Source organism: Sinohyriopsis cumingii, unplaced genomic scaffold (assembly GCF_028554795.1).
Source record: "Sinohyriopsis cumingii isolate HCF-2022 unplaced genomic scaffold, ASM2855479v2 utg001673l, whole genome shotgun sequence".
Lineage (NCBI taxonomy): Eukaryota > Metazoa > Mollusca > Bivalvia > Unionida > Unionidae > Sinohyriopsis > Sinohyriopsis cumingii.
This window is the reverse complement of record NW_028316034.1, coordinates 1-27,311: the sequence shown is the minus strand read 5'-3', so window position 1 is coordinate 27,311 and position 27,311 is coordinate 1. Positions and strand designations below refer to the sequence as shown.

At 36.2% G+C, this 27,311-nt stretch overlaps 1 protein-coding gene across 1 annotated transcript; it reads left to right on the top strand.

Moving 5' to 3' along the window:
* Positions 1 to 243: 243 nt before the first annotated feature.
* On the top strand, positions 244 to 20,426 carry LOC149771759 (collagen alpha-4(VI) chain-like; the record flags this gene model as incomplete). Its single annotated transcript, XM_089948158.1, has 9 exons — positions 244 to 383; positions 1,628 to 1,645; positions 2,841 to 3,086; positions 5,490 to 5,662; positions 7,343 to 7,478; positions 8,553 to 8,570; positions 10,362 to 10,579; positions 19,475 to 19,675; positions 20,287 to 20,426. Coding segments are annotated over exons 1-9 (1,226 nt in total), but the record flags the coding sequence as incomplete, so codon positions are not given.
* Between the last annotated feature and the right edge of the window lie 6,885 nt (positions 20,427 to 27,311).

Here is a 27,311-nt window from a genome sequence, read left to right as displayed (position 1 = left end):
ACAAGCTTCATAATTTATCGTTCTTTTCTTGCCGCATATTGTAAATGAAAACCAAATGTCTGGAAAACTTTGATAACTTTTTAAAAAAATAAAGCTTCTCATTTATTAAGTATTTAAGACCAGTAAGTTGATGTGCTTATCTCAGCCCTGGCAATAGGCCAGTATATCTAACTATGACGAATACAAACAGAAAATTTTGCTGCATATGAGGTCACACTGTGACCCGGCAGATAGCCTTTGTGAAGTTACTTTAAGAGTGCGCACGTTTAACCGCATGCTGCCTTTCCCATAAAGACAGACCTGAACGATGGCGAGACTAGTTACTGCGACCTTATATGTGGCTATCTGCACAATACTTACTGTTTCGGCGCAACTCTCACCAGGTTGTTTTTTGTTCGTTCTCTTTTATTTCACCGTCTCAATAATTACTTTTGTTCTTGTTTGATTTCTGAAACTTTATTTTCTCAGGACATTTGTTTTGTATTGCATGCTTTAGCAGATACCAAGTGAATTGTATCACTTTTTGGGGCTGCCGCGACACCATTAAAAACTAAGATTTGTGTACAAGCTCTGCTAAGTCAAATGGCATATACTATATAAATGTTCATTATTCATATATATTTTGCCTGCAGAACACCTATTTTGATTTGTTTTTTAAGTCCAAAATAATATGTAGAATTGTTGAATAGCCATAAGAGTTCAACTTGATTTGATTTGTTGGTACGAAAATAAGATCCTCGAAACATCTCAAAGCATCATACATTTTTCACAGGCTTTATAGATGCCGATTTGTTTTTGTAATCACTGTAATATAGATGAAAAAAAAGGAAGATAATATTGTTAACTTTAACGACTCGAGCTCAAGATTATGAGAAAAATCCAATTCGTCCGTTAACAGTGCGCCCATTTTTCCAAGGCGCGTCAAAGTTGTGACATGTTTAACTGTTATTCTTACCTTGTTGAGGTTGTACATGAAGACAAACTGTAATTTCAGCTATTTATCCTGCTTCTTGTTTGTGTTTCTAAGTTCACACATTTAAAACTCTAAAAGTTGAGAATGATTTAAAAAATATAGTCACAATAGGTTTTCTGCATATACTAAATTGAAGTATATATGGATGAACAAATACATTAATAATCTGTACATTTTATAATTTTTGTTAATGCTTGCGCTGATTTGAGGTGTAAATGCCCTTTTTGCAGATTTACCAAAATGCACTGGTTGAATTACAGAGCAAGCACAAAATCAAATGCAGCCTACAGTATACAGCATCCGCTGCCTGATAGACTGCATCTGGGGTTGAGAACCTTATCAATCGAAATCAATTTTTTGGTTTTGTTTTTCTTGCCTTTTTGCTGTGAATATCATATTTCACCGCTTTACCTTCTATGGATTTTTCAATAACTTACGGATAATTAATCGATAGGAGAACTGCTTTAAGGTACCCTGACTTCGGTTCCACACTCACTTTGATATAGCTGCTAGTCGAAGTAAAATGTCTTTTTTGATTTTTTCCGAGTTTTATTTTGTATGGTCAGAGCCAAAATTCTAATGCGATTTTTTTTCTTGTACGTAACTTCTTGTAACTGTTTAAAACATTACTTGCAATCTCTCTTTATCTTCCAGGAGACAGTGACAACTTCAGTGAGTATTCAGATTTCCATTTTTCCAAACACGAAAATTCTATAGCATTTAGACAGTCACCACAATCTAGGTGTGCAATCTACGTTTTGCAATCTAGGTGTGGCGATCTACGTGTTGCGATCTAGGTGTGGCGATCTACGTATTGCGATTTAGGTTTGGCGATCTACCTGTTGCACTTTAGGTGTGACTATCTACGTGTTTCAATTTAGGTGTGGGAATGTACATCACTGCCCAATCGCGAAATCTTTAATCTAGTAAGTTCATGCAAACGTAGGAAGGGGATTCCTCAGGATTTTCATGAACAAATGGAGGATGCATCCATAATTTAAGAAATTTTGAATGGTACTTCTTGCTTGGGAGATTGCCTTACACACTGGATGCCTTGCGTGGTCTACATGTCTTGCTACCAGTTTATTATTATCATATTGTTCTTCTAGGATACAAAGAGATTTAATTAAATTCAATGTCTCTTTTACTTTACTTTGTCAGCTTCCTCTAATAATAGGAAAAACGTGAAACCAGTCAATACTGAATATTATATATCAGCTCAATAATGCTGTATTAACCGAAGACGTATCTGTGTGTGTGTGTGTGTGTGTGTGTGTGTGTGTGTATATACATATATTTTTAACGTAGCTTTAACAGTTTGAGTCAAATCGCTACGATGACGGCAGTGTGGCAGTTTATAGTGATATCTAGCATAGGGGCATCATGCCTCAGACATGTGGCATCATGTTCCACCCAGTCATATTATCATGACACAAGCGAAGCACCTAGTAGTACCATTGTAATACTATCAAGTGTTCACCAAGTTTGTTGAAACAAAGTCAAGTACCGCAGTCACCGTGTCACATGTAAATAAATTGCCACGAATGATGATCGGTTTTAAAAATATAGTTTTCTTGCAATATTTTCAGCGTCTAGAGACAAATTCAGGGTGATATGAAATGAATGTACATCAATAAATGTGATTGTTTTATATAAAAAAGCAACCAAAATCGTAAATATTAATGGATACTATTTGTTTATGATATTCAACTAAAAGCACGATACTGGAATAATAAAACATAGTTCATAACTGAGTTAGCTATTAAGGAAATAATTGAAATCTTAAGCTAATAGATACAATAAAATGTTCATTAAAAAATAAATGCAGCAAACGATAGCTCTGTATAAATCCATGGTTGAATTTCAGCCTGTAGTGAAAACAAGGCAGATATTGTTTTTCTGTTGGACGCTTCCGGCAGTGAAGGTACTCAGGACTTCAAACAGCAGCTAGAGTTTGTCAAGAACTTTACTGAGGCATTTGATATTGGAAAAGATCACGTACAGATTGGACTGGTGACGTTCTCAACGTATCACCACAACGCTTTTTATTTGAAAGACTACCAGAACAAAACCAGTCTACTCAATGCCATAGACCACGTGCAGAGAATATCAGGTAATTACTAGTGTGCTATCACAAGGTCATACTAAATTAGACAGCAAACATGTTCAAAATTATACTTGGATCTACAAAGAAAATGCCGAGACAATATGCCATAAATGACGCCAAGATGTTTAAACTTATAATCTTTAACTACTAGCTGTTTCAATTTTGCCTTAGTATGCAATGGAAGAATATGCCTAGGTGTTTAAATTTTTCATTCAGTTCATGATATCACTGTTACCTCATAATTCACGATTTGCTCTGGATATTCTTATTTCCATTTTTCGTTCTTTATTCAGATACAGACCCCAGTATCCAAACGTAGGCCTCTGCATAGGATCAGAGTACGCTTTGCTGTCAGGCACAAAGATATTATTTGATATGTAAAGAGATATTGTTTGATATATAAAGAGATACTGTGAATGTTCCCTCACATAAGTACAAAATAATTTTACAAAAAAAATAATGAAAAGCAAAGTAGAAACGTTCTATATGACATGTACTTTGGAAGAAAGGTGGATTTCTCAACATCTTTCTTAAGTTCATTTATTATTGCCACCATAAAATGATTTAAAATCATTGTTTTCTTTTGATGTCCCCATAACAATTGAGGTGAGTAGTGTAGACGTCCCTGTGGGACATTGTGGAAACTCCTATGTTGAATCATGTTTTGCCGCCATTTAGTGGGTTTGGAAGACCAAGATGAGGAATCTATGTTTAATATGTACATAGGATTAACATGCCGGGATTATAATAGTGGGGAATGTAACGCTGTACACTGTAAGTTTGTTTTGGGAGAAATGTAACATTGTAATAATATGGGTCTATTTGGCTACAATGAAAAGTATAATGCTAAAATGAAGATAGACTTGATATATTGGAGCTCTCTGGCCCCTAACGAGAAAAATACTGCTAAAAGTGTCTATTGGAATCAGATCATGGATTTGTTAGACCTCTAACAGTAAATGTAATGTTCAGTATTTCCATAGGTTTAACATTATGGGACTGTTGGGGTATAAAGAGGATATAACAGTGGAATAGCTGTGGGGTATACCTAGAAATATAACGTTTAAAAATGTCTATATTTTGAAATTATGGGACAGACTGGAGACAAGATCGGAAATCCTAGTTAACAAATATCCATAGTTTTATCATGACACCGTCATTGGGTTTCAAGATGCAACATTCTTTTTTAAAAATATCCATAGGTTTAGCATGATAGATCTCTAGCTGATATTTATGCTGTCGGCTGCACATTGTATAGAATGTTAGAAATGTGTTAACATTAAATGAGACCATATGGAGTTAAACGGAAATTTAGTATGGTAGGGATAACTGACTTCTAGCAGGCAATGTGCTGTTAAAACTACTTATGCTGTCGAACAAATAATGATCTACTACTGTTAAGTATCCCTACATTTACTAGCCAATATACCCTTAGCCGTGACCATCACTCTACTACCGACCACATAATGTAGGACGTAAGAGAAAGGGGTATATAATAGGATTTAGTTCTCTTATAAATTAACTAATTTCTATATTCCCTTACAACCCTATTATCACCTTATAAACAAGGTAAAACACATGTCGCCTCAAGACGTTTTAATACTATGTCGCCTCAATACGTTTGCGATTCCCTTACCACTTCGTTATCTCGATAACCCTAGCATTTCAGATTCTCACTAAAAGTGCTACCTTTTTACAGGCCAAAAGTGTTTAAAAAACTGCCATTATCAAATTAGCCCATTTTTTCAGTTTCGTTTACAAGTGTTACGAGTTTGTCAAATGTAGCACTGACTGACCTCGGTTTACCAGATACTACACTGGCCGTCCTACATACCATACATTAGTGAAATTCTGGCTGTTTGGCGATTGCGATGTTGTTTACATTATAACGAATTAAATTTGAACTAGGGGATAATGCGACCAGAATTTAGTTTGCTACAATGTTACACGAATGCAGAACTTGTCCTGTATGAGTTCCAAGTAGAGATTTATAGTTTCTGTAATATTGTTTTCTCTTTCTATGAGTTCACTGGCAGCAAGTTTTGTTGCAAACATTTTTATTGTCAAGTCATCTAGATTGCGATATTTTCCAAACCTAGATTCTTAGTACACGCACTGACCTTGGTTTGAGAGAGATAGTCTTTCAAACAATGCTGCCATTCATTATCGCCCTTATTATTCAAACAAACCTAGCAATACTTTCATACACAGAGTGAAACAAGATGGGAAGTAGGAATAGATACGTACATGCCCAGATATATCGGTTATTCTAAATCCTGTATTGAAGTCAAGCATGGTTGTATAATTTTTGTAATACTACTTTTAGTGTTTGCCAATTCACAGGCAGAAAAACCTTAGATTCGGCCCTATAAGCCATTCCATTGCAATATTTTCTTTATTTTTAATAAGGTGGAACTAACACCGATGAAGCCCTTAAGTACATAAGACAAAATAGCTTCAAGCCGGAAAATGGAGGCCGGAATGGTGTTCCCAGGATATTAATCGTTCTGACAGACGGAAACTCAGCTTCACCAACCAGGACTGCATCCGAGGCCAAAATTTTACACCTGTCTGGTATTAAGGTAGGTATAAACTGGGCATTACACTGGGTATTATACACCACTGGGAATGTACTTTCAAATTTACATGTCTGCGTCATCGGAATGTACTTTCGAAGTCACTTTGCTGGGTGTAGGTTAATGACTCTTTTGGTGATTATCATTATGTGATAAACTGAATGTTGCTTATCGAAGGTAAGTCTATGAAAGTAACTGAATAATTTCATGTCTGCTGGTCATAGATCAGTCCTGTAGCACAAGTATTTTATTACTTCTCCTCCTTAACGGCTCTGGGGATTGACAGGGAACGTTATATTTTGTACATACATTCATCCAAAAATCTGGTTGGTACTAAATAAAAATGTTACCGGTCTAAGTTCTCACTGGACAGTTTATCTGGTGAATTTGTATCCGACAATGATCTATTGCAGAAAAATGAGAATAATTTTACAATGAAGATGCAAATAAAAGCAAACTAATGATTTTTGTAGAAAGCATAATGTGAGATTTTGAGTGCGACAATCAGGTTAATTCCTGATGCAACTGGTGGCATTTATACTGAACCAACACTGCCACAAACACCTAAAAGTTACATTCATTTTTTACAGCAAAGAGCTAATTTTGAATACTTTCCTGTGACAATGCAGCTAAAAGAATCAGTATGTGCCTTATGCGCGAATAAAGGTCACTAGTACTATAACAAATTAGCATACTTTTCATCACCCCTCAACCATCTAGATTTTTAGATATTTACCTCTGTAGCAGACACATGTAAATACGTAAGCCAAATCGGCTGCTCATTTGCAGTCCAAGTTATGCATTTGATCTCCAATGCTCGTCTAACTGTGATAAGAAGTCACCAACAAGCCAAAGCATTTCCAAGCCTAACTCAAAGTAAATATCAGCCACATTACAGATTTAGCTTATGTGAGAATTTTTAAATGCTAGGCTTGTGATAATTAAGTTCATGCCTTCTACCTTAAAAATTAGGTAGGTGTCAAAATAGGAAACTACCCAGAGAGACCTAACATCTATTACGGCCTTCACATCGGCCATTGTGAAAATCGTTGTTATTGCTATTTCTCCTGAACGTACGTTCCTATCTAAAAGTAATTTTCATTAAAAGACTTATTATAAATCTACTTGATACCAAAGTCGAAACGTTCCCGATCTGGCATCTAATCTTGTAATCGGTGCTACTCCTAAATGGATGGTCATATATATGGACATGAGATTTTCAAAAAAGACTACCCTTAAATAAAAGCTGCCAATTTTTAAAAAGGATAAAACATTTTGCCGCCAAAACGGCTATCCTGAAAGTTTTGATATCGCGAACTGAATGTCATAACAACATTGAGTTTCCACAAAAGACATGTTATGATGTTTATTTGCTGCTAAATCGAACTGGTGCAGATCTCTTAATAAATATGGCCGCTAGAGATGTCATCTTGAAAATCCTATTATTCCTCAAGAACATCAGAGATAATTTGAACACTCAGATATTAAAAGGAAGAAAGGGTCTTATCTTGGATTCTTGGAAATTCTATACAGGCATTAGATTGTTAGTCCCTTTGAGGGTCTTCTGTAACTTTTCTTGGCCATTGTAGAATAAACGGACTAACATTTTTTCAGCTCGTTTCATAAATTTCATTAAATGTCTATAAATATGTCATTTTGCTCTTAATTCTTTTTCAATAACGCCAGGTTATATCTGTGGGAATAGGTCAGGGCGTATCGTTGACTGAACTTCGGAACATCGCGACAGACAACGCCCATGCTTTCGCTGTGGGTTCATTTGGGATCCTTAATTCTATCGTCACCGAGCTTCAACAGACAGCATGTAAGACTCCATTCAATCTTCTGTTTTCCAGAATAGGTCAAGATCGTGTCCTGAAATAATTTCGAATGATACCAATCACAACTTTGTATGGACATAATTTCGTTCTTTTCACAACATTAGTCCTGTCAGATCCATGAGCAGCAGGAGCTGGTAACCCTCCTGTTTTCGTCGTCTTTTGTATTTTAATTATAAATATAAATAAGGCAAAGACAAAAAGGCGAAAAAGAAGAAAGCGAAAAGAAAGAAAAAGAGAAAGAACATTCTCACACCTAAGTTACGAACACGCAACTGACGGCTCTAAATCCCAATTTAACTTTCCAAAGGCGTTATTTACACTGTGCTAACAAAGCAACATCAACGTTACATCAGAATCATGCTGTAACGTTGTATTCAATACACGTTTATTGTCGTGCGTTGCGGTTGTAATACAGCATATTTTTCATCTCAAGACCGGATTACATTGTAATTACAAAATTAGATGGGTATTTGTAAGGAGCTTTTGGATTTTTTAAACTCGCATGATGTAACTAAAAAAACTTCGTTAATGATACATAGCATCAGGAAACTCTTAAGCATTGAAACATCAATTCTTGTATGTCTTGGCAATCTTTATAAAACAATGTTTCAAATCTAGTACTGCTATTCATTTCTAGAGATTCGATATTGTTTTAATGAACATTTGTAATTATGAACTTCATTTTTGTAGTTAAACCTACTTCAAACACATAATTACTAACATTCTTATAGTTAAACCTACTTCAAACACACAATTACTCCACATCTGAAAAGAAAAATCAATTACTAAGGTTCTTTTACATTTAGGTATAGAAGCTGAAGCAAAGATCTATTAAACAAAGAAGTAATTTTTAAAATAATGTTTCCTTGTTATTTTGAGAGGGGACTTCTATTTCGAAAGACAACTTTCTTGGTATTCCCCATAAATCATTACATTATTTCCTATTCAAGATTTGGGGAAAAGAATATTAGGTCATTGAGCGTTCTTGTAGCAAACCATTCGTCGTGAAAAACAACTTACAAGTATGCAGTTTATATCTCTGTTAAATTTATTTTCAGGTGCAAGTGAAAAACTACGTAAGTCTCTCTCTCTGTCTGTCTGTCTCTCTATCTCTCTCTCATATGCAGATACAACCTGTATTCACTCGATACAAAATTTATGCAATGTATGAAAGTTTATTGAGTCAGTACTTACCCCGATAAAACTACATGCGACTTGTTACGTGTAACGAAGTCGTTACTACCTTCAGCATTACCTATTTTAAAAATTGCCTAAAATACATGTCTATAGCTTTGGATGCCAATACAATTAAATTACAATAGCTTAAAAATACTTTGTTAAAACCAATGTTAGTATGAAGTTTGACATTCTGTTAGTAGTTAAAGTACAACAAAAGCTGGATGAAGTTTTCCATTAGAATTGAATCTAATGTCATGAATGTGGGCGTGTCTGAAAAAGAAAGCTTATTTTTATTATTGTGATTGAATGCTCTAATGGTGACGAGAATCGGTGAGTTTTGCTACTTTGCGTACTGTGCTCGTGGGAGAATGTCTTGCGATGAAAGACAAAAGTCTCACAATGTGTAGCTAATATGGCTCTGAATTCTTGACTGAATACACACATAATAATGTCATTGAAGTCGTGCCTAGTGTAGAATAGTGTTCAGCAATAGGGTTTCTGGTAGCTTATTTGCTTGCCATTTGCATCTTTGTAGATTCAGACGTTTCTTTTAGGTTTTCTTTCCCACATCCTAGATTGAGCAAATTTGCCATGTTATTGAATATGTAATATTCTGTGTTTTGTGTGTGATGATGTTTTTAATTTGATGAAACGTTTGCGTTTCTAACATCTCCTGTCTTCTCATGATTCGTATGATCTACATGGGGCTTAGTTTGTGCAGGGTTTTAGTTTTTGCTCTGACAAGAATGTCTTACTGTTGTTGTTTTTTTGTTTTTGTTTTTTTTGTTTAAACTTGTTTAGTCGGATTTATGCTATGACTTGATTGTTTAGAAAATATTTTCTTAGGGTTTCGGATGATTCGTTGGTAGGACAGTGTTTATTAGTTATTCCACTTACCGGTGAGCTATGACAAGTTAGAGCAAATAGTATTGTTATACATTTTCTCATGTTTTGTACTGTAAAAGGTCGTCTCTGTTTTCAACTATCGTGATTTCACTAATATCTTCCATAATTTTGATGTCATAATTCCGCTCTATTAGACGTTAAGACAATTCATTGAATCGGTTTTCGAAAGTATATTTGACAGAACAGATTCGTCTGACCCTTATGCCTTGATGGATCGATGCAATCTTTAGGGTGGCCGCTGGATGGTAGCAAGCATTGATGTTTATCTATTGGTTTGTAGGGTACATCCATGCAGAGTTTGTTTTCAATGACTTTTGTTTCAGTGTCCAAAACACACAGCTGTATCTTGAGGTTTCTGCAGTGGACTTGAATGACGAAGCAAATTGATTTGTTTATTTAATAAAATGGTATAGCTTTTCTATCCCTTGGTGCCACTTCATTTTAATATCGTGGAAACATAACCACTGTATAGATTGTAAAACTCAGAAGCCAAGAGTCTACCTTCCTGTTTTCCCAGGGAAATATTTGCAAATGCGAGGTCATCTCTCTCTCTCTCTCTCTCTCTCTCTCTCTCTCTCTCTCTCTCTCTCTATATATATATATATATATATATATATATATATATATATATATATATATATATATATATTTGGCGTTTAACTTCAAACTATGACAGTCTGTAGGGCACTTTATGATTTCTGTCTCAAGGATCGATACAGAGACTAACATTGAGAAAGGATGATTAGGTATAAAAGATAAGAGTTTGTCTTTACCCTTTACAGAGTGCGACACTGATGTTGCTGATATCGTTTTCTTGCTTGACGCATCCAGTAGTGAAGGCTCGGACAATTTTCAAAAGCAGCTTGATTTCGTGTCCGCTATGACAAAGCAGTTGACTATAGGACCCAACAACGTCCAGATCAGTGTGGTTACGTTCTCCGATTCCACCTATAATCAATTCTTTCTGAACACATACAACAATGAGCAAGACATTATTCAGGTAGTATGCACCCCATACATTGAAAGGGTCAGTCTGATATAACTCTGGAAATAACGCGTACTCATCTATTTGTGTCGATGACTTTGCTTTGGCCAATTTGTTCGGTACGACAAGGTCCGACACACTTATTAGACTAAATGGTAAAATGCAATTCCAGGGTTATTGGTCAGTTGTTATCTGCTTTATACTTGGTTCAAATAGAGGAATTTAATGTTGTTTTCATGTCCACACGTCTTGACGTTCCTTCTTCCGTCAACTTCTTATAATGATGGGATCCAATACTCTTTTCAGATATCCTCTCTCTCCCCATGCACTTGTATTATCCATACAGCTGTCGCTGTGATGACTTTAATTTTCTAGCACGATTTCAGGTACGCTGTGTACTCCAGATAAAATAGACTTTAAATAAATAATTATACAGGTGTCAAACCTAGTCCATATTTCATTGGTTGGCTCGAGAACGGCCGACACTACCGATGACAATTGGTCTTTAGGTAGGCTTTACGGATCGAAAATAAGTTTTGAGCTAATTCAGTCAGAACACGTGTTACCTATTTTAAAGCTGGAAATTGTAGTATTCACCAATCTGACCGTAGGTAAAAGTGTGGTTTGATTTTTGTGTATATACAGTATAATGTTTGTACGATTGTCATTGTTAAAGTGCTTGAGAGGTCACCTACAGTACATATGATTCCAAGACCAAAACTTTGTGTACGGTGGATCTGTAATGGATTCATAAACCTGGATAGACAATACCACTAATACTTCTGCGCTTCTGTTTCGCAACCGATGGTACCTCAGTTCCGGAGAATGTACTGGATTTTATTTATTTTTTAGGGAGTTTTCTTCCTTGCTTCAATTTTTGACGCCACGTCCCACTTCTCTACATCTGTTATTAAAGACTGTTTAGAAAGAATATAAATGTGATAGGAAAATGATGAAAGATAATGAATTTCTGTGGAATTTTATTTACGCCAATGGCTGTTTCAAATTGCCACCCATATATCTCCAAAACAATCATACTTCTTAATCATTGCCAAGAAAACTACTCCATATATGGGTTCTTGATATTTTGAAGACTAATGTCCCTTATCTTCACTTTATCTTTACTTTGTCTCCAAATCACTTTTCTCCTATGGTTTGATAAGCAGGTCCTTTCCATTTAAATTGCGGACACTAGTATGTAGCTCATTGCTCTTTTTCTTGACAGGGATACCATATATTACTAGTTTTATTTCGGAATAGTATTGAGTATGACCATTTGTCATTTTGAACGTCATGTATTTTCAAATCACTCTCTGTAAATTTCTAACCAGAAGCGTGTCCTTTTGTTGCTCCTACATCTTCAAATGATTTAAGTGTAAGTGGAACAGTTTTAAATTAGCTTCTAGTCTAGGAGCTATATATATATATATATATATATATATATATATATATATATATATATATATATATATATATATATATATATATATATATATATATTGTGTGAGAGACTAGCGTTAAAGTAAATTTGGAGTGTTCACGGTAATGAAACATTTGCATCGCTCCAAGGAAAATTAAGAAACAAAGGTACGACGACCACATTCTGTGCCACACATAACTATCAGAGAGGTTTTGGCAGGAGCCGGCTTTAAAGATTTTAGAAATGAGATGATTTATCTTTAAACATTACCATCATCATCATTACTATCATCATCGTCGTCGTCGTCATCATCATCATTATCATCATTCCTAAGACATTCTGTGTCAAGATCTTCCAACAGAGGAAGTTTTTCAGCAGTTCCTGAAATGTTTACACATTCATTGTACCAACAGAGTGAGTACCAGAACATTCTAACTACTGCCTGAATCAACACAGTCAAATGTACAGAGTTTACATCCCAAGGTCCCACTGAGGAAGCAGTTGCTTTTATTACGGACTTTTCGAAGCTCAAAATCGTTTGAAGCATCTTGTCACTCATGACAGATCAAAATTCCCGCTAAATTAATACCTCCCCAAGTCATCGATAACAATTAACATGTACAACAATCTCAAACTTGTATCTGTGGATCGTCTCATCACTAGCAAAATAAGTATTTTTTAAAATTCGACAGCATGCAAGATAACGTGTTTTGCCAGGTCTTTCACCGTAGGTAGAGCTCATGCAATGAAATCATACACCGTAATGGGTGAGGATTAGAAATCCACACAAAATTAATACAGGTGAAAGAAGCAGAGACATTTTAGAACAAGCAAGGATTTCCAAAAGACAGTGTATGAACCTTATGAGAAGCAGAAAAATTCAAGACATGTTAACCCCTCGGTGTACGTTAAAAGTTTATTCCCCAGTGATCTCCGGGCATCTCTTTTGAAGACCAAAATTTCCATATTCACGTCTATTATCACCAAAATTATTTTGATGATGTTGATAATATGAGATGATTTCTCTGAAACAGTTTTGTGACTAGTATGACAGAGGATTTTACTAATTGGGGGAACATGTTGATTTTACTGTGGAGACAAATGTGGGGATATTTACTGATATCATAACTGAGGTAACGAAAATGTGGTCTACCTGTGGACTAGAATTTATGCGTCAAGCGTGTTACGATCAAATACAAATGAAAGAATTCCAGCTAAAGAGAAAATGGTTATGAAGTATTTGAAGTGTTCCTAAAACGTTAACATAACGTGTTTACAAATTCAAAAGATTCACACATTTGGCCATGAAATAAATGATGAAATAGGCTCGTCGGCCTGGATCGTCAGTGTTCCATTCAGCGATATGTCAAATAACAATACTATGTGTTTGATCAGAAAAAAAGTAAATGAATGTTCCTAAGAAAACTTACTATCGCACCGTTAATTTTTGTGTCGGTCATTGAGCATGTTATGCATGCATTCGGGAACCTTATAATCGTCGGAATAGTAGATTGCTCACATATGGAAAGTAAAAGATATTTCGTGGACGTTATATTCTTTTCGACTTCGCTCAGTGAGTATTAGACTCCATCGTAAATTATCAGTGAGTATTGGACTCCATCGTAAATTATCAGTGACCACTCACAATTTATCAGGTTCTGACGTCCAATTTCTTATTAAACATTCGTCAAAATAAAATTGTATTTCCTCAAATTTGTCATAATGAAAGAAATTTTTTCCTGAAGTAACAAAATCAGTTAGAGTTAGATGGAAGTGGGAATAGTATAGTTTAGGGAGTTCATTGTCTACTTGGCTGTTCCTTTGAGCAAATGCCCGAAATGTTTGGAATCCCGAAATGTTTGGAATGACTAAAATAATTAAGGTTATTTTCCTCACATTTTCAATACCGTAAAAATCAACACTTCTTGCTATCTCATTTGTTTGAGGCACAAAACTGTGACAAGTAGGTATGCAAACAGAACAGCCGGTAACTGTGCACAAATGGTTCCTAGCCCGTCCTTCTGATTCATTTGATTACCAAGTACTATCTGTCCAATGTAAACATTCTACAACGGTGTGATCACGTTCAAAAGCCATTTCTAGAGCACGGAGGAATCGATCTAATGACGAAAGTTTATGTCATTGTCAAGACTTTGTGAATCGGTGTGCCGAAATAATTTTATGACCGAAAATACCCTAGCAGTTGTACCACTACCAATATATCAATAATTGAATCATCACGGTCAAACCAAGGCTTTGAGTTGATTACATTATTTCTGCCTATCCCAAGACAAGTGAATGCTGCATGCCAGAAACGATGGAGGAAAGACAATCAGTCCTTCTTCCGTTGATGAAATCCACATAGTATGAAGTAGTTTCATGGACGCCAATTTCGCAGCTGTAACACGTGCTATCCGGATAGAGAACTAACATATTTATACACCGTGTCAAGCATGGGAGATCTGTACGATAAAACCAACGAAGTCAGAGTATCATAGCTGAAGAAAACGGAGTGGTGAAAATATGAGAACACAGGTCGACTTTTAAAAATAGATTTAAAATTACGACGCATCATCGAAGACTAAGATATACTAGACATCGATCAATGTACAACGCAGATGAATCTCAAACAATAAATTAAACTTAATGATTTACAAAAATGTATGTTCTTTATACCTTTAAATCTGTAAATACGGTCATTTTCCTCCATTATCTTTGAAAGTTGACAGAACACATAAACATCGAACACATTCGTAACAACGAATGTCTGATGAAATGCAAAGGTTTCACATAGTCGGGGTTTTACTATTTCGTGTTTCCTCATCATTGCAACGTAATTCTGATATTTTAGCTATGTTGCACATGTACAGAAGCGTGTCACCAGCACGACCCTAGCCATCACAATGGCCAACATCGCGCTTTGTCAGGATCTAGATTGATTGGGGAGTTATATAAGTTTGCTATCATAGACTCAGTTTGTTAGAAGCATAAGAAATTTGGCACTTTCCTACCACAGAACAGTACTAGTTTAAAGAAGCATCGAGACGAGCAACTTTTTCAGGCTGAGTCTTAAACAAGAAGCAAGATGCTCTCCGTCAACGTGTGACAATCAGGAAGTAAAATACCAATTCAAGCTATGCTACAGATCCTTTGAACTAGAACACGTCGAGTAGAACGATGGAAGACTAGCTTTATTGAAATCTTGCTCATCTGTTTGTTGGCAAAACATGATCAACACACTGGGATTCCGACGACATAATACTTGGCAGATCTGAGTCAGTAACAGCAATGGGTTTAATTCTGATGTGAAGAGGCCATCACATTTTTTCAATCCAACTAATTTGCCAACGTGATCGTTGCTGCTTACGTGAGAGCCAACACCTGTTTAAATTTGATCCCGGTTTGGAATTTTCAGGGGACCTGGTTCTTAGTTTGACACCGATCGACCTAGACGCATTCACCCTCTTGTGAACTTCTAGGAGCGTGAACCAATGTACACCCTGAAGATACAATTCTGAACTTAGCCAGTGGCGAATCTAAACATTACGACATTTAGTGCCGAGATAACTAAAAACAACCTTAGGTCTTTGTAGATTAAGAGGAGTAGCAGCGAACTGTCGCTCCAATCAAGTCATCTAGTCAACTTACGGGTTAAGAAAAGAATTTCGCGGTAAACACAAACGTGGGCTTTATGATCACCAAATTGAAATAGAAGTGCAACATCCCGACCAACACCGCTAAGGTGGCATAGTGGTTAGAGCGCCGGCCTCGTAAACGGGAGGTCATGGGTTCGAATCCCGGCCGAGGCATACCAAAGACTTACAAAAATGGTACTAACAGCTGCCTCGCTTGGCGCTCAGCATTACGAGGATAGTGTTAGGACTGGTCGGCCTGGTGTCAGGATAATGTGACTGGGTGGAACATCATGCTACATGTCTGCGACATGATGCTTCAGTGCTAGACATCACTATAAACTGCCACAATTTAGACATCGTAGCGATATGACTGAAAAATTGTTAAAAGTTACGTTAAAAATCCTAATTACACACACACACACACATCCCGACCACAAGACTGTACCGCACGGGAACCTTCGTTCCGACTGTAAACAGAAAGAGTTCAAGTAAATAATTTACACGTCACCCTTCTTTTACGTCTTTCGAAAAGAATAAATGACTCCAAGACGTGTACGTCCTAACCGAAAGTTCACCTGTATTTACACTCATCTTCTCCGTCGTTAATGGTGATTCTAAAGCTGATTTAAGACGTGTTTCCCAATTTGTTGAAGATGATTCCCACAAGGACAACTGTTTCTAAGTTCCTAAAGTCACTTTTATTGTCTATACTTCGTCTTATTATATTACTCTAGATGCTACTGCTGTCCTAAAGTTGCACTGCCTGAGAAACAAGTTAAAGACAAAACTGGTATTGTATAGAGTCTTCTGTATGTGTGCAACGAAGAACTCAAGATTCAGTCTATTGACAATAATTTACCTTGTCTTGGCGACCGGTATCCAAAGTCAAGTTGGTACGACAAGCAGTGGACATGAGTCACGACTTAAAAGAATGAGTCGGGACAGGCATGCCTTCATTTATCTGGACAAGATGTCCTCCGCCAGCAGTTCACAACCACAGCATCGTCGAAAAGAATACTCAAAGTAAGGGGGAAAATGCCATTTCTCTTCAACTTACCAAACATTGGGACGTATTGTCGCTGCTCACCAAAGCGATTGCAGTGATGCAAAATCACATCAGTCTCAAAGAATGTAAATAAATAATTTATATGAATGTTTGTTTGAACGTATGAAAGAACTGTTCACTTAATGCAAAAACAGATGCAGTAACTAGGACGACATCGTCACGTTTTAGACAGTGCAAAATAACATTTCAATCTGCCGTAAATGTATTACTAGTTCAACGAGAAGAATTTATTCCGCGGCTAAAAGCTCTGTTGTTATCCAACTGCTAACAGCTCTGTTGTTAGCCAACTGATAACAGCTCTGTTGTTAGCCAACTGATAACAGCTCTGTTGTTAGCCAAAGTGGCTGATTACATGTTAGGAATGATAAACTGTCATCATTTTGGAAGAATCTTGAAGTGAAAAGAAAAATGGCGTTACTAATTTCCAGACATCAATATTGTATTACTTAATCTTACGGAAGGACGAGTGCTAACCATAGTCCCGTAATACCAGTGAATAATATTCCATCATTGAAATGAACAGCGGACACCTCACTGTCCACCCAATTTTAGCCTAATGGAGACAGCATACACTACAACACGATGTACAGTTTTTGATGAATCGATCCGATTTGTCAGAAACTAAAAGGATAACAATTGCAATCAGCAATTATTTCACAATACAGCTTTAGAACAACCCGCATAACTTAATTTAGAGATTTTAATAATCTGATCACAAGCAGGACTAAGCATTTCAAAATAGGTCTTTAAGTAAAACAAATATTCATCACTGCCATTGGACTCGGATTCAAGATTAATGATCATCTGTTTCAGTCAATTCCCTAAACCTTTGTTCATTGGCATCGATAGTAATGCATAACCAACAGAGTTGTTGAACGCAATTCTTTCCAGATTCCGCACTACAAAATCTCAAAGACAGAAGTCAGATGAGACTGCTAGTCATTGTGTTTCTGACTATTGGAACCTAAGAATATGCCCAGATAAATTAATTGCACTCTTACTGGACTCAGTCAGAAGCCACATTACAATTTTATACCAAGAGTGCAAACTGCATTTTGTACAATGTTTAAACAGGAGCGTACTGTTTGTGGTTTGATTCCGTGACCAGGGCAGTGACGAAGGACATTTGCAATAGCCCTCGCGATTACGGCAAACGTTGACTTGTTCGCAGTACACGAAGTCATGGACATGAGTAATAATGAACAAGAACCAAAGCAGCCACAGACAGAAAATCAAAGTGGTATATATAATAATAACAATAATAATAAAATGGCTTTTAAAGTGTTTATATCAAATTTTGAACCACCCATACCTCACTAATACGCATATATAAGCATTATTGCAACTGTGTTGTTATTGATTCTAGATCAATGATGAATTTCCACTCCATTAATCATTACTGACGTATGAAAATAACGATAAAAGTATTAATAATCCCGGTTTTCTAAATGCATTCGCTATGGTACACAACTGCATCGCAATTCTTTCTACTTTCTTTTCAATCCCTTTCCTCTCAATCAAATACGCCACAAATATGCAAAAATATGGAGCGAGAGAGAAAAAGAATTTGGGCTGGATGAAAATGTTGAAACTGAATTTACACCAAAAAACCTACAATAATATGGTTCATTGTAACGGTGTGTATACACTTTTCGCGGGATTTATCTACAGTGTTTATATAATCAATGATACAAAGTTGCAGTAGCCTGTGCACATAATACGGTAAGTTTCTTGGTTATACGGAACACATACTGTAATGTATTTAATGCTTTATTGTTGTTGTTTCTTAAACCTACTATAACGTTCTATGGATTTTCGCTTGTGTCGTACGACGATGCATCTGGACCTATAAATTCTTTGTAAAAGTCAAGTCAAACCGGCCAAAGCAAAGAGAGAGAGAGAGAGAGAGAGAGAGAGAGAGAGAGAGAGAGAGAGAGAGAGAGAATTTTCATGGTCGGTAGTAATGTTGATTAAAAAAGAATAATTAATTAGATGTAAATGTATCAAATATTTTAATCACCTCTAGTGGGTTCGTCATTTCGCTTAGTTTCTGCGCCGCGCTTACTTCCATGCCCCGATACGTTAATGGTTGAGCGTTCATTGTTTGTAGTGCTCTACTTTCTTTATTAAAACCTGCTTTCATATTTAAATCATAAATATGTTTTATATAGACTTATTCAATGTGAATATAAATAGAAACTCAAAAAGATAATAATTAACTTGTCAATTGTACAGGTGATTTTGAATAGCCACAAAACTACACTTCGTAGCGGAAACACTCGGCAGGGATGTAAAGATTTCATTCACTCGGTCAATACGCAGCTCCCTGTAGCAAATCTTAATTCAGTTCAAAGGGGAAATATGTGTATTTGTATTTGATATAAAATAACATAATATACAGTATGTACGCTGTATCAATGATATACCACTCGTTGTGTACATTTTTCATTAAAAGTAAACTCATCAATTAAATATGTATACATCTCGTTGTATATAATTGATACAGCGTAATATATATATATATATATATATATATATATATATATATATATATATATATACACAATATGTACAATTTTTGGGACTATTGGACTGGTTGGTCTGCACTGGCCACATATGTATTTTTCAAACATAACTTTAGTTCCCTTTTTTGCCTTTTAGCCGAGTGAACATATTATTAGTAGTATAGCCTGCATCTAGAATCAGCACAGTTCTACTATGCAAGATGTAAAAGGTAGATCATTTATTAAACATAATAAAACTATAAAATCGTTTATGTCTAACGACAGGCCATCAGGAACGTCACATACAATCAGGGAACGACCAACACCGGGAATGCTCTTAAGTTCATCAGAGAAAACAGTTTCTTGCAACAGAACGGCGGAAGGGACGCTGTAGCACAGTTGGTTATCGTGCTAACGGATGGAAACTCCCAGGATCCGACTCTAACAGCTGAAGAGGCCAAGCTTCTCCATAACAAGGCAATCAAGGTATATCAAATGGCTTCCCGCCAGCAAACTTTCAAATAGGTTACAGTGGATTAATGTCTGATATCAACGCCGAAGTCATAGCGAGACATCTCATTGTTTCCAAAAAATGATTAACCCGTTGTCATATCCATTTTGTTTGGCGACTAAAGTAAATTCTAATGCTCATTCCTGTAACGATGTAACAGATCAATTGCTAGGAATAAATATAAGAACACGATCAATGCACCTTGCAGTGGCGTACTTACGGTAAATGGCTCCCGGAACAACGACGAAGGACCAAAGGGATTTTGGCACCCCAGGACCTCTGGCGCCCTTGGTTTTGTCGCTTAAGACCCCAGGCGCCCATGGCAACCACATTGTTCGCCCACCCCTCAACCTTTAGTACGCAGCTGGTACCATGACATGCAAATGAAATTTCTACACATCGTTTATCAGATGCTCTAAACCGCTTAGGTTGCATCTGTTAGAGAAATGATATAGAATTCCTAAAGAATCATTCGTCAGTTAAGACATTTACTTGCGTCGTTAATGAACTGATTCTCCATGATTTGTTCCGGATTTGAATCTTAAGATTTACTTGAAATCTTCACATAGCCTCTTCTATCATGTAGGTCATCACAATTGGGATCGGAAGCAGCATCGGAATAACGGAATTACAGAACATCGCCTCTGACAACCGGTACGTGTACAACGTAACCAACTTTGAAGCTCTTCATACAATACTACTTGAGGTACTAGGACAAACATGTAAGTATCAACTTCATTTTCAAATAAAGCGACACAGAACTGAATAAATGTGTGCATGTATGTGTAAATATGATATTTATCAGCCTCTAAAATCCTCACAGAAACTAAACCCGTTGGTGACGTCATGACCATCTTCAAACTCGATGGGCGAACGGCATCATGGGTGTATGTGTATGTAAGTATGGTTCATAATCATTTCCTTTAATGGGATTTCATGTATGTGTACATGAAATTTGTTTTTCAAATAGTTAATTATGTTTGACTAAAATTATTTGCGCAGAATAGCACTATGTTAGGTTATTTGTTTGTGAATAAAAAATTCGATCAGGACAGTTGTCGATTGGTACAGAGATTAAAATTTTAACTTATTCATTTTAAAGGTAGATATTTCCCGTCGTTCTTTAGTTAGCTGAAACTTAAAAATGGGTTTTATTTGCCTTAAACATGTGACATATTAAGCACACAAAAACGACAAAACTAGGCGGCAAATTTCATCATATGAGATATCGTTTCGAAAAATACTTTAGCGGATTCTCTAGAACTCGCCACTTGTATACCAATGATTGCCTGGAATAAACACCAGAAGTTTATTATACCTACTGAAGACAGCCGTATTATTTATCAACAGCGTCGATGGTAGGACAATTATTGCATCAAAGCAGACAATAAGTTTCAATGGTGGAGTATTTAACATCATCATGAATTACATGATTATATCTAGATAGTAAAATGAAGTTTCAAAAGTAACATTCCAAAGTGTTTTTGTATAGAGCGATGTAAAAGAAAATCGGAACATTAGGACAATTTTATAACTGTAACAAGATGTATACATCCCATTATCCAAGGTTTATCACTAAAGGTCAACACGTTTCAACTGTTGGTCACATCATATGTAACACTTCAATCTACACCGGTGAAAGTTTTACGAATCAACTTTTACTTTGTTAGTATTGATGTGTCTTCTCCTACATAGTGCTTGGTTTACCATGGGATTCTCTTCTGAGGCCTTGTATCAGTTGGTTCCTTAAGATTCTCGAGGGGTTTTAAATTTTCAGCGACGTTTGAAATAATGTTTGGGCTAAATAAAGTGTTTAATGAGTTGTTTGTAATCTTCCAACTCATCCTCAAGCGTGTCTATTGTATCAAGTTATTGCTAGCTGCAGCATCGCCTAACATTTGACACCATGCTTCTCTTTCCCTCAAGATTTGGTCAGTAATTAAATTAAGTAACTCAGACATTTCTGTATAGATTCACTATTTGTTTTGGAGGATTCATTCTATTGATCTATTATTCAGTTCGCATTTTCCTCCATGTTCCGCAATAAGAATGGACTGAATGTACTATAGTACTATAATATGGCAGCTCAGTTACAATTCTTTATCGGTACTCATTCTCGTCCTATGTCTAACTTATTGTTAATCGAGACGTTTTTGAAGTCATTTGTTGTTGAATCTACTAATACGATGTTCTGTGCGCATATCATTACTGAACTGTCTGTGTATGATTTATTTTTACTTCTTTCCTTCGTATATGTCTCATTAGTTTGTACCTAAATGCCGATGGAATACTGTACTTTCTAATGAATTTGTAGCAATTGTTTTGTGGAGCGCATGGATTATTGCAGTTCTTCATATGTTTCAGTATTTTCATGATCACAATTTTAATTTGGCAGTCCAACTTTTCTTTGCAGTAAGGGGAACTGGTATGTGATACGTTTATTTAATTGATTTTTCAAAGATCAGATTTGTTTCAATTTGATCCGATTTAAATAACCATAAAGTAATACATTTATGTTATCAACCAAAACGTTTTTGCCATCAACACACAATTGTGCCATTTTGTACATTTTGATGGCATGTATGTCGTGATGGTAAGGCCTTAAGCAGTGTTTTTTTCTTGGTTGTTATCCACGTGATTAATAAACCGCGTATATCAAATAATAAGAGTATAAATGTATAAAAAGAATAATAAGTATATATCTGTACATATTGAATCATATATTTTGGTTAATCGTGCATTAGGTTATAGGTTTACAAACTTTCTAAATCTTTCACTTCCTCTTACAATAATCCAGCAACGTTCTTACTCCTTTGACATACACAAAAAACCTTGTTCCTGTGATGGTCTGTTGTATAGCAGAACTATATTTTTCTTAGTGTGGTTGTGGAAATGAACTGTTGCAACACTGATTCATACAGAAAGTCGATCGAACTGAGGTAGCTTAATCTGATCATCGTGTTTTTGTTGCGTTTATTGTTATAAAACTGACACATGAAAAGCTTGCCAAACTCTAGCGATGAAAATACATAATTTATTGATTGGAATGATCATCTATTTATACAAGCCTAACCCTAATCATAATCAATAATCTTTCACTTTGCAAACAACGTTCTTTTGCAATTTTCGATATTTCATTTCTACATATTTTCTCTGTTCCTCTCTTTCGTAAAGACTCCGTTTTTAAAACACTGGGTTATCGGTCATTTTGAATAATTCCACTTCAGAATTGTTAGTTGCTTTCATCACAACGAATAATAACTTGATATGTGTCTTAAGTCATGGTTGTTGATTTTTGGATATGGATATGTGTACTGTCATATACTTCAGTGCGTAAAGGTTTTAGAGTGTATCACACAGTAGTTTTTTTTCTCAACATAAGAAATATTTTTGGGGAATATTGGTTTCGCTTCATTATACTTAGAACGTTTATGAACCTCGGATAAATAATTTTCATCTGGAACAAGTGTCACCTCTCGTTTAGTCTTTGATATTATCATGCATCTCTCGGGGAAAGTCCAAATCAGTTTCTGATGGTTACATCATCATTCTCATTGGGATGCTTAATACTTTTTTTCACTCTTCATTAAATTTGATATTTCCTCATCTGCAGTGACTCTCATTTAAATGCTAACACATGGTCCGAGGTTATTGTAGCATGGATATTTTGTGCATTGTATGGGCATTATATTTTAACAATTAGTTTTTTCCATCCATCTTGAAGTTGGTAACTGCCAGGTCGTTAGTGAATGTAATGTAATTTTTGTCTGTCGTAAGGATTATTTTACATAATTCTCAGAGTCTTTGATAACAAATCCACGATGAAGAGTCTAAATGTTATCCTGAGAGATTGTTTATAAAGAGTGGAATGCACTTTGCTCATATGTTTTTTAAACTGCAATCATAATGGGAGTCGTATGAATTGGTCATAATAATGCAATTGCTTTGTATTATCTTCCCCTTACAAATGGGACAATTGTTAGTTGAATCAAAATGTGACTGTCTTCTTCAATGAAAACCTTAGATTTTGCATCCTTTGATCTCATTCTTTGCCTAAGAGTACCGAAGCTTCAAGTAGTTTTTTTTTCTTTTCAAATCAAAATTTATAAATTAAAAATTAAAAAGTACAAATCACGCAATGATTTCTCTATGGCTTTGTATTATTTGCCAAATGATTTAGGTACATGCATATTCTTGAAAGCTTGTATCGTTTTCAATCCAGCTTGGATGTGATATTGATTTCGGAATCAGTTTTATTTAAAACACAATCAAAATAACTATAAACGCCATACGAAACGTTAAAAACTGTGTTGATTATCGTTTCTAAACTTAAGGACTAAGTAAATCACCAGCCAAAAAATTAGCCGTTTTTACCAACATTGTGATATAGCCTTTTGTGTTCAGTCTACTTTTTTGCTGTCTTGAAATAACTAAATTCTTCCTCAAATTTTTGCTTCGGATGTGTTGATATATTTGTTTATGATACAATATAGATATTTTCTTGTACTGCAAAGGATTTATTGGTTTGGTAGATTTAATTAACGACCTAATTTTTCTTACATGATACAATTCCAACTGTTTCCTGTTCTAAATCGATTAATACAAATATCCGATCACAGATACATTACAGTAAATATGGAGTTTCTTCCTCCAGTAATAATCCATTCACATCGATATCCATCAACGTTCAATACCTAAAGTGACATACCTTAGACGTCAACATTGTTACACTGATCGTCTAACCTATATAAATCAAACTAATTGACATCACACGAACTTCCATACACATTCTATGTTCAAAAACAATGTTCTTTGAGTCAATGTTTCTATTGATTCTGAAGGAGAATTTCTTTTTCTAATTCGAATTTGCATAATATAATCTGCTTTTAAATTGTATTTATTTAATAACTGCCAAAATATTCAGAATGAACGAAATTATTTCTTCTTTGTTCTGTGTCTATTACAATGCAAACTATGTGATACACAGAATCCCAAATTGGTAATGAAGGCGAACGAAAGCTGGACATTGTTAAACGTGTTTCGTAAATTCAGTATTAAATCATTAGCCATTTGAGATCCTCTGTATCTCTTCTAAATTCATATCCCCAAATTTCTGACCCATAGGAAACAATTTGGTTTATCATAGAATCATACATTTTAAAAACATCCTCTGCCCTAAATCGACCGCTCCGGTGGCCTAGTGGTTAGAGCGTCCGCCTCGGCTGGGGAGTTCGTGGGTTCAATACCCGACTGAGTCACACCAAAAACTTACAAAAATGATACTAACAGCTGCCTCGCTATGCGCTCAGCATTGAGAGGTTAGTGTTAGGACTGGTCAGCCTGGTGTCAGGATATTGTGACTGGGTGGGACACATGCTACATGTCTGTGACATGATGTGGAATACAACAACATGTTTATTATTCAAGATTTAGCTCAAAAGTATATCTCTGAAAGAAAGAGAAGATTGTATTGTCTTTTCTATTATTTTTAAAAGGCTTTAGATAAAGTGTTGCATGATACATTACGGTCGTCGGTTTTGTTCTAAACCACGAATTATCAATAAATGAGATGTCTCTGTAACTGTTTGTTTTCCTTTCGGTCATCGCATGTCTCTGTAACTGTTTGAATCCCTATGGTCATCGCATGTCTCTGTAACTGTTTGGATCCCTATGGTCAACGCATGTCTCTGTAACTGTTTGGATCCCTATGGTCATCGCATGTCTCTGTAACCGTTGGATTCCTATGGTCATCGCATGTCTCTGTAAATATTTCGATCCCTATGGTCATCGCATGTCTCTGTAACTGTTTGTTTTCCTTTCGGTCATCGCATGTCTCTGTAACTGTTTGGATCCCTTTGGTCATCGCATGTCTCTGTAACTGTTTGGATCTCTATGGTCATCGCATGTCTCTGTAACTGTTTGAATCCCTATGGTCATCGCATGTCTCTGTAACTGTTTGGATCCCTATGGTCATCGCGTGTCTCTATAACTGTTGGATTCCTATGGTCATCGCATGTCTCTGTAAATGTTTCGATCCCTATGGTCATCGCATGTCTCTGTAACTGTTTGTTTTCCTTTCGGTCATCGCATGTCTCTGTAACTGTTTGGATCCCTTTGGTCATCGCATGTCTCTGTAACTGTTTGAATCCCTATGGTCATCGCATGTCTCTGTAACTGTTTGAATCCCTATGGTCATCGCATGTCTCTGTAACTGTTTGGATTCCTATGGTCATCGCATGTCTCTGTAACTGTTTGGATTCCTATGGTCATCGCATGTCTCTGTAAATGTTTCGATCCCTATGGTCATCGCATGTCTCTGTAACTGTTTGTTTTCCTTTCGGTCATCGCATGTCTCTGTAACTGTTTGAATCCCTATGGTCATCGCATGTCTCTGTAACTGTTTGGATCCCTATGGTCAACGCATGTCTCTGTAACTGTTTGGATCCCTATGGTCATCGCATGTCTCTGTAACCGTTGGATTCCTATGGTCATCGCATGTCTCTGTAAATATTTCGATCCCTATGGTCATCGCATGTCTCTGTAACTGTTTGTTTTCCTTTCGGTCATCGCATGTCTCTGTAACTGTTTGGATCCCTTTGGTCATCGCATGTCTCTGTAACTGTTTGGATCTCTATGGTCATCGCATGTCTCTGTAACTGTTTGAATCCCTATGGTCATCGCATGTCTCTGTAACTGTTTGGATCCCTATGGTCATCGCATGTCTCTATAACTGTTGGATTCCTATGGTCATCGCATGTCTCTGTAAATGTTTCGATCCCTATGGTCATCGCATGTCTCTGTAACTGTTTGTTTTCCTTTCGGTCATCGCATGTCTCTGTAACTGTTTGGATCCCTTTGGTCATCGCATGTCTCTGTAACTGTTTGAATCCCTATGGTCATCGCATGTCTCTGTAACTGTTTGAATCCCTATGGTCATCGCATGTCTCTGTAACTGTTTGGATTCCTATGGTCATCGCATGTCTCTGTAACTGTTTGGATTCCTATGGTCATCGCATGTCTCTGTAAATGTTTCGATCCCTATGGTCATCGCATGTCTCTGTAACTGTTTGTTTTCCTTTCGGTCATCGCATGTCTCTGTAACTGTTTGAATCCCTATGGTCATCGCATGTCTCTGTAACTGTTTGGATTCCTATGGTCATCGCATGTCTCTGTAACTGTTTGGATTCCTATGGTCATCGCATGTCTCTGTAACTGTTTGGATTCCTATGGTCAGCGCATGTCTCTGTAACTGTTTGGATTCCTATGGTCATCGCATGTCTCTGTAAATGTTTCGATCCCTATGGTCATCGCATGTCTCTGTAAATGTTTCGATCCCTATGGTCATCGCATGTCTCTGTAACTGTTTGTTTTCCTTTCGGTCATCGCATGTCTCTGTAACTGTTTGGATCCCTATGGTCATCGCATGTCTCTGTAACTGTTTGAATCCCTATGGTCATCGCATGTCTCTGTAACTGTTTGAATCCCTATGGTCATCGCATGTCTCTGTAACTGTTTGGATCTCTATGGTCAACGCATTTCAGAAACGTTTAGCCAAAGAGGGAGCATATGCTTTGATTTGAAACAAGTTAAAAGTTTTGAAATACAAATAGA